This window comes from Gasterosteus aculeatus, chromosome 4, assembly GCF_964276395.1.
Source record: "Gasterosteus aculeatus chromosome 4, fGasAcu3.hap1.1, whole genome shotgun sequence".
Lineage (NCBI taxonomy): Eukaryota > Metazoa > Chordata > Actinopteri > Perciformes > Gasterosteidae > Gasterosteus > Gasterosteus aculeatus.
Window position 1 is genome coordinate 32,376,219 of NC_135691.1, and position 8,988 is coordinate 32,385,206.

General features: G+C 43.3%; 1 protein-coding gene and 1 long non-coding RNA gene across 3 annotated transcripts; one reads left to right on the forward strand and one right to left on the reverse strand.

The window, feature by feature from the left end:
* Positions 1 to 1,767: 1,767 nt before the first annotated feature.
* Positions 1,768 to 2,938, reverse strand: LOC144406103 (uncharacterized). Its single transcript, XR_013467276.1, has 2 exons — positions 2,424 to 2,938; positions 1,768 to 2,351 (listed from the first exon to the last, which is right to left on the reverse strand). It is a non-coding gene; the product is annotated as an uncharacterized LOC144406103 (long non-coding RNA).
* Positions 2,939 to 3,643: 705 nt separating this feature from the next.
* LOC120817152 (4-galactosyl-N-acetylglucosaminide 3-alpha-L-fucosyltransferase 9-like) lies at positions 3,644 to 8,412 on the forward strand. Of its 2 annotated transcripts, none has more exons than XM_078100357.1 (2): positions 3,644 to 3,717; positions 7,027 to 8,412. In XM_078100357.1, exon 2 carries the CDS (start codon positions 7,034 to 7,036, stop codon positions 8,186 to 8,188), a length of 1,155 nt encoding a protein of 384 aa, XP_077956483.1. In that variant the 5' UTR covers positions 3,644 to 3,717; positions 7,027 to 7,033; the 3' UTR covers positions 8,189 to 8,412. The 2 variants fall into 2 exon arrangements, with proteins under 2 accessions (XP_077956483.1, XP_077956482.1); XM_078100356.1 differs by lacking the exon at positions 3,644 to 3,717 and adding an exon at positions 5,156 to 5,854.
* The last annotated feature ends 576 nt before the right edge of the window (positions 8,413 to 8,988 follow it).

Consider the following 8,988-nt stretch of genomic DNA (forward strand, 5'->3'; position numbering starts at 1 on the left):
CCCTGAAACACCTGGTCACACAACGTCACATCCAGCTCAAGGTAGCCGATGTATGGAATTGCCAAGCCATTGGCCGCTCGAAGTTGAAGCCAATGACAAGATTGTAGGCGCTCCTGGCCCCAAGATGAAAAATGCGCCAAAAAGAAACTCTCTATTATAGTGGATACCATGGATCCAGTATCCACCAAGCATGGGACCTTAATGCCTCCCATCAAAAGATTGAGTTGGGGACAAGATGACACTAGTTTACCCACGGCCTCTCCCGTTGAGTCGATTGACTCCCCACCTGAGCTGTGACTCGTGAACTCAGAGGGTTTCAGTTTTCCGAATGGGAAGCAGGAGCGGAAGGTCTTGGCATACTTGTACTTAAACCAAGTGCCGAACCAGCATGAGCGGGAGCTTGTCGGCTATGACACTCCCTGGCAAAATGGCCTGGCCGCTGACACCTACGACATATTACAGGGCCCGTACGACGAGGGTGAGGCGGAAAAGAGGAAGTCTGCAGGGAGGCCACCGTCTGGGTGAGCTGGTTGAGTTGTTGCTGCTGTTGTTTCAACAGTTCCTTCAGCTCTCCCAATTCTGAGCTTGTTGCAGGAACCAGCGGTAGACGAGGACTACTCTGTACTCCATACTGTAGACCGTACACGGCTGGAAGAGAATGACTTCGCTCTCTAACGCCACCTGGGAGTCCCTCTCGTTCCCAGCGGATAGCTTCTGCACGCACTTCTATCAGGGTGACGTACGGCTGACGACGGACCAACTGTTTCAGTTCCCTACGAAGGGCCCCGTCAAGGACATGTTCCACAAATTGGTCTCGAAGAAGAACGGCCGAATTAAGCAGACCATCAGGTGCCCGCTGCTTAACCTGCTCCATCAGGGCCATCAGGGCCAAGGAGAACTCCTGCAAGGTTTCTCCTTGCTGTTGTGTCCTAGCGAAGAAGGATTGCTGTAAAACTATATATGACCGAGTGCAACCATACAATTCTCTCAGGACGGCAAGAATCTGGACCGAGTCCGCTTGTTCAGTGCTAGTACGATATTTGATCTCGTTCCTTGCCTCTCCCTCTAAATGATCAAATATGAAGTGGGCCTGATCAGCAGCTGTCAAGCGGCGAGTGCGCATGCAGGCTTGAATTTCCTCTGCCCAGTCATCCACACCTATACCGGTTTTTCCATTAAATATTGGACACCGCCGGTCTCGTGGCACCACGACCAGTCGCTCGGTTATGGTAGCACTAGTCTCGGCTAAGGGAGCACCACTCACCGGAGCTAAAAGGGTTGGTGTGATTGAGCTTGGGCCAGCCTGCGAAGCATCCGTTTCCCGGCGCAGCTGCTCATTGTCTGCCTTCAGCTGTATAACAAGGTCTCTGAGCTGTTGCAGTTCCTCTTCCATGGTACCAGAGAGGGACAGGAGCAGAACCTGCTAGGCAAATTTTAGAAATCCAATAGTTAAGCCAAATTAATCCACTGCTGTTCTGTCTCTACAACCACTCACACAAATAACAAAAAAAAAAAATAATAATAATAATAAAAATGATAATATATATATTTATTTACAACAAAAAAAAGGAATACACGTCCGGCTCAAAGTGTAGTCCTGCCAGCAACGCCAAGTTTGTAGCAATGTCGGGAGGACGACCAAATAATCTTAATTAATATACGAGCAACGCCACCGTGGGAATTTCACCCCCGGAAATAATGACATGGAGCACCTAATTATGGTCAGCAACAGGACACAGATTCGAACAACACCGGCACTAGACGTGATTCCATTATACAAAATTATACGTTTATTTATGAGTACATCGTTCTTAAAAGACAGTCTCGAGACTAGTGATATGGTCTATAAATTGATACACGATTAGACCAAAACAATGAAAAATGCTTAAAAGTCATCCATGTTACAAAAAGAAATAAATCAAACCAGGAAAAGGGGACAGAAGACTGAGGACTCGCTGGCAGAGATGACTTCTGAGAAAAAGGTGGGGGTGGACGGTCCCTAATGTCACAGCAAAGAAAACCAAACAAAATAAAAGGAAACCACACAGCTGAATATATGATGAAGTAATATAAATCAAACGAAGGGGACCGCCACCACCAGGCTCAGTCAACCACTCTTACCAGCAGCCCAAGAAACTCCTGTTCCTTAAATAAAGAAAGAAAACAATTAATAAACACAAAATATCGGCCACGGGGCCCACACACTCAAACAAAAACAAAGAAAAGAATGATTAATTCATAAAACGAGTTCAGACAGAACAGCAGTGGAGGGGGGTTTCCGCAATATCTTGTGGGGCTTGCCTCCGCAGGTGATCCGCTGGTCAGCCGTGCATCAGGCCAGTGCCGCTTGGCTGCAAATTAACACATCGCTTAAAACAGCTGGCCAGAGCAACTGCAATCACAGTACAGATGAGACAGCCTACCGTCGGGATATGGTGTCACACTTGAATACACCAGGCTGGAGAACCACGCTCTTTCAAGCCAACTCAGCCGACAAGCTGGTGAGTACCGTTGATGGCACAGAATGGGAAGTTGCCACACCAGCTTCCTGCAGGCACGCTCCCTCAGCCGCAACCTCCAAACCACGGCTGACTATGCAGACAGGCGCATCAGCTACCACCAAACAATGCCCAACAAATGATATTACCCTAACTTACCCAAAGCCCACGAATGCCACGACCAGGTGAGTCTCACAGGAGCCCCCAAGCAACCATTATACCCCCGAGAAGCGGAGAGGAAGACCCACCACAGGTAGGTGTACTGAAACATATACTCTCCAGGGGAGAGCCCCGCCCTGTGATCACAACGACGGGGAATAATTGTTTGCAGCTGGGTATCCCACCGTGATTGGAGGTGCATAGGTGGCAAGCCACCTGAGTTAGCCAACCCACTAGACAGGTAAATTGAAGTGGACTGAGCCACTCTGTCACAAATAGATTGACTTCTTGTTATTTCCTCGATAAGCGAGAGTTTGGCTTTTTCTTTTGTTTCCTAATCCGCTTAGTTTTGCTGGAGCATTTCTCTCTCTTCGGAGAAGTTTTACGTTTCCAGAGTCGTCCCTGCGGTTTTTGTTGGACAATAAAAACTTCTACTGAACCTTAACTCTGCGTCCGAGTCCTCACCTAGAGTTCCCTGTGACAGCAGGGTTAGTTTTTCTCAACACTTGTTTGTTCAAATGTGTTATGTCCCTTATTAACGCTGTAAGGTGTGAATCTGGCTCTTAAAAAAATACTTGCAATGTTAGGTTGGCTAAAGGGAAGGGGTCATGTTTGTTTTAAAACAAATGTATTATAAAACTAGTGCATCACATACATATTTAAAAGCATCTTTTTTTTTTATAAGACATTGTTTGAGGATGTATGCTCTCCCACTACTCATTTAGGTGCTAACACGCAACCTGGTCAATGCAAATCAGTTATTCATAACTTTGCTTCTCGAGACATTATGCATGAAATATATCATGCTGGACTTTGAACATAAATTCAATCAACTTCCTCCATTCCACAAACTCACTCATGTATCCCAAATAATACAGACCCGTATCTTTTCATCGGTTTCTCTAACGTGGGTGTTCCCCGTTGTGTAATGATTCATTTTCATTTGTTTAGCCACACATACTTCTACATTCTCTTGACACTCGTGCCGTAAGTTGAACAGAGGATCACTTCTTCTTCTTCACACTCCTCCACTTGATGCTCAGCAGAGACCAACAGCACAGTAAGAGCCTTACAATCACTATTTGAATCTACACATGTTCGATTAAAAACAAGATGAATTGTAATAAAAATATATATTTTGTATGTTCATTTTGAGGCTAGTAAACATTTTTACAGGGATCAGTTTAGTTTTTGAAGGCTGCAAGAGACATTTTATGAAGAAAGTTGAAAGTCTTACGCTTTCAAAATATCCATAAATAGTGTAGATGATCCAATGAAATGTATTCTTATATATAATTAAAAATACAAACAAACCAACCCATTTTTTATAAGGTTATATCTCAATTTGAGTTGATACATTTTAACTTTTAAAATGAATACTTGAGTACAGTAAGGGTCAGAGGTGAGTTTGGTGTGACTCAGCGGCGGCGGGGGTCCATAGAGGGCCGCGCCCAGTGGCCTTCTATGGACCCTACACTCGCTTTCGAAAACGATGACGTGCCACCCGTAGTTGGTCTGCTAGAGCTGAGGTCCCGAAATATTCCGCGGGCCGTTCTTGAAGGTCCGGTGGATAAACACATGGAAATAACCGGCCAAAGTGGGGCGCGCGCTCTCCGTCCGTCGGTGGGCGCAACTGCCGCGCGCGTTGAGGAGCGGACAATGAACACGTGAAGAGAAAAACAACGCGTGGTGACGCTTAGGGAAATATGTCAAAGAGACGAGCACGCGTAATTTAATCCGGTTAATTTTCTAAATAAAACATTTTCCAGTAAAAAAGATCAAATGACAAAACAATTAAAAAATAATCATTCTTTCTGTGGTGTGCTGTTAACAAGTAGGCTTACTCCTTTTGTCTACCTACACAGGGAAATAATAATTCTAAGGGACAAACAGATGTGTCATTGTTTTTTGCAGAACAGTGCACACATGCTGCTCAGAGAGAAAGAGAGTCAGATACAGAGAGAGAGAGAGAGAGAGAGAGAGAACATCCCCTTTATAAAGTAGTGGTGTCATCAGTCACACGTGACTCCATGCTATATGAAGCGCCTCCTCCTGAACAGATACAGTTGCACCAGACGGCCCGTGGTACCGGTCCATTGCCCGGTGGTTGGAGACCCCATGTGCTAGATTAAAATATGTCAACCGTTTACGTTTTTGTCAGACAAAACACAACCAACTCAGGTAAAATCACTGGACTGAATGAGCTTTTCAACTTGACATGCAACTATCGGCGTGATTCAAGTATCCCAGTGCCTTATGGGTATCTGTATCCCGTGACCCCTGCAGAGGAGAGTTTCAAATTGCCAGCAAAGGGCAAGTTGGTGTGTTGGATTGAGAGCAACTGGAGCCCAAATATGAAGAGAGTTCTGTTCTACAATGAACTGAAGAAACACGTAACTAATTTGATGACAAAATGCATTTAATTCACGAATAAGTGTCTGATTTCATGTATTTTTTTTCTTTATCTTAAATCCTCAACGTTTCAAATGTATACATTTTAATATGACTCGCTGGTCACACGTGTTTTCCTTCATATAGGTTCATATGGGTTCACACCACGGTGCTAATTTAACTATTGTTGGATACCTAGAACCTTCACACTAATGGAGCATTATTCCTGACTCTTTATTGAGTTTCAATTGAACTCTTCTTAATACTAAGCAAGGTAGCAAGGTGTGAATCTGGCTCTTAAAAAAATACTTGCAATGTTAGGTTGGCTAAAGGGAAGGGGTCATGTTTGTTTTAAAACAAATGTATTATAAAACTAGTGCATCACATACATATTTAAAAGCATCTTTTTTTTTTATAAGACATTGTTTGAGGATGTATGCTCTCCCACTACTCATTTAGGTGCTAACACGCAACCTGGTCAATGCAAATCAGTTATTCATAACTTTGCTTCTCGAGACATTATGCATGAAATATATCATGCTGGACTTTGAACATAAATTCAATCAACTTCCTCCATTCCACAAACTCACTCACGTATCGCAAATAATACAGACCCGTATCTTTTCATCGGTTTCTCTAACGTGGGTGTTCCCCGTTGTGTAATGATTCATTTTCATTTGTTTAACAATACATACGTCAACACCTTGTGCACCATTCTCTTGACACTCGTGCCGTAAGTCGAACAGAGGATCACTTCTTCTTCTTCACACTCCTCCACTTGATGCTCAGCAGAGACCAACAGCACAGTAAGAGGCTTACAATCACTATTTGAATCTACACATGTTCGATTAAAAACAAGATGAATTGTAATTAAAAAAAGGTATTTTTTATGTTTATTTTGAGGCTAGTAAACATTTTTACAGTCATCAGTTTAGTTTTTGACGGTTGCAAGAGACATTTTATGAAGAAAGTTGAAAGTTCTTACGCCTTCAAAATATCCATAAATAGTGTAGATGATCCAATGAAATGTATTCATATATACATTTAAAAATACAAACAAACCAACCCATTTTTTTTAAGGTTATATCTCAATTAGAGTTGATGATACATTTTAACTATTAAAATGAATACTTGAGTACAGTAAGGGTCAGAGGTGAGTTTGGTGTGACTCAGCGGCGGCGGGGGTCCATAGAGGGCCGCGCCCAGTGGCCTTCTATGGACCAGCCGCCGCTGCGGCAAACGATGACGTGCCACACGCAGTTGGTCTGCTAGATCTGAGGTCCGTCTGCCGGTGCGCGCAACTGCCGTGCGCCTTGAGGAATGGACAATAGTGATGTGTCGTTCGTGAACGATTCGTCACAAGGACTCACTTTACATTTATACTTACGGTTTAGTGCAGTGTAATTGTTTGCAGTGATAATTAAATGCCAGTGTGATAATAAATTACTATTTCAAATCATCCAAACTGTCACAATACGTTATTTTAATGCATGCGTTTCTTTTTAATTAGTATCTGCTGGTTTACATGCACTAACCTACATGAGGAAATGATACGTGTTTGCATTGGACGTATTTAGTCCAGGGAATTGGCCATGAAATGTTGAGCAACACCGCCCCCCGTTGAAATTAACGAATTACTTGAAAAAAGATTTATTCATTTTACTGAACGGGATTCAAAGAACCGAGTCAGTTAAATGATCGCTGATTGATCGCCTCCTCCTGAACAGATACACTTACATACACTTATCCACTCTCAACATGTGGCCCGGCACCAAATGGCCCGGTGGTTGGAGACCCCTGTGCCAGATTAAAGTATGTCAACTGTTTATTGTTTTGTCAGATACATTTAGTGTATTTGGGGAGAAATACAACACATCAAAAACACCTTTTGAACGTGTTCTTCACAAATGAGTCAACTCAACACATTGTCCATTCAAATTTTGTGTCTACAATTGCTGCATCTGTTCTGTCTCTGAAGGTGAGCCATGTCCTGTTCAGCCTCCCAGTGGACTCCTCAGCGTCCTTTTCTCCTCCTTTTGGCGTTTTGCTTCATCTCCCTTTTCATCTCGTACAAGGCCGACATCACCTACCCCGATTTAGGAAGAGTTGGTCAGTTTTGTCCTGCCCTCCTGTGTGCAGAGAGAGCACAGAGCCATGACTCAATCCCCAGCAACTCCACAAAGCTCCTCAATAAATCACATTCAGGTCCGACCGAGAAGCTCCAGGCGGCAGCAGTGGACGCTGAGCCCGACACAGTTGTGCTGGTCTGGATGTGGCCGTTTGGCTTCAAATTTGAACTCAACTGCGACATTTTCAATTTCACAAGATGCCACTTAACAGATGACAAGGAACTTTACCATAAGGCCCACGGGGTGGTCTTCCACCACAGGGATATACATGGAAGTTTAGAAAACATGCCCAAAGGGCCACGCCCCGTTTTTCAGAAATGGGTTTGGTCAAATATGGAGTCGCCCACCAACTCAGGTAAAATCACTGGACTGAATGAGCTTTTCAACTTGACATGCAACTATCGGCGTGATTCAAGTATCCCAGTGCCTTATGGGTATCTGTATCCCGTGACCTCTGCAGAGGAGAGTTTCAAATTGCCAGCAAAGGACAAGTTGGTGTGTTGGATTGTGAGCAACTGGAGCCCGAATATGAAGAGAGTTCAGTACTACAATGAACTGAAGAAACACGTAACGATTCATGCTTATGGGAGAGCCTTTCAAAAACCTATTGGTGATGAAGACTTTGTAAAAATAATTTCTGCTTGTAAATTCTACCTCTCCTTTGAGAACTCCTTCCACAGAGATTACATCACAGAGAAGTTCTTTAATCCTTTGACTTGGGGAAGTGTTCCGGTAGTTATGGGCCCGCCAAGACACATGTATGAGGGCCACGCCCCAGCTGAGTCTTTCATTCATGTCGATGACTTTCCTTCTCCAAAGGAGTTGGCAGAGCGGCTACTTTACCTTGACCAAAATCACACCGAGTACATGCGATTCTTCAACTGGAGAAGCGCGTTTAAAGTTAAAGGCGCTCTGTTTGGAACAGAAATTGCCTGTAAAACATGTAGATACTTACAAAACCACAAGGAGTACCAAGCTTTTAATGATCTGAACACTTGGTACTGGGGCTGAGAGGGTGTGAACGCTTCATTCAAAATATTACACTGTGTATTTAACTTTATTTGTTGCTAATAAAGTGTTCAAATAGGGTCAGAAGTGATAGAAAGGGTGAGTTCTGTTGTTGTGCATGTTGTTCAAAGAATATTCTTCATTTTTTCTAAATTTTAAACATTACATTTTTGTAAGTAACACAAAAGCTCTTTTCAATGTTTTTAATAGTTTATTTGAACTTTTTACATTCGAACCCGGGGGATCAAAACATCAAAATAGTAACCTAGCATAGCGCCAGCAGCAGCTTGATACGTTTGCATTTTGCTGCATGGGTTCGCAACCTGGTCGGTTCGATCTTTTAATATATTTTCTAAACTTTGTTTTGTTCGTGTCTGTGGTTTACGTCACGCGATGGTCGTAAGAAAACAATATCCTTTCTTTATCAAAATGTGTCGCTGCAAGGCTGCAGCCTCGTGAAGAAGTAGCGTTGCACATGTCCTGAAGCGTTCCAAGACACGCCCAAGGTAACCAGTTGTTTTAAATCCACGACACCAAAAGGTTTCCTCCATGCTGATCTACGTCAACGAAATGAATAAATTAGGGTCAATAATTTGTTGTGTGTCTCTGTGGAGCACTGCTAAGAGCAGCCACCAGGTTACTATTTTGATGTTTTGATCCCCCGGGTTCGAATCCAGGTTGTGCCGATCTTTCCTTTAATATATTTTTTTAAATAAATGTTTTCATACGTGGCCGTGATGTGGTGCTCACTTATACAATCGTAAACGCTGCAATGGATTTGTGATGCGTTTTGAAGATTTTCA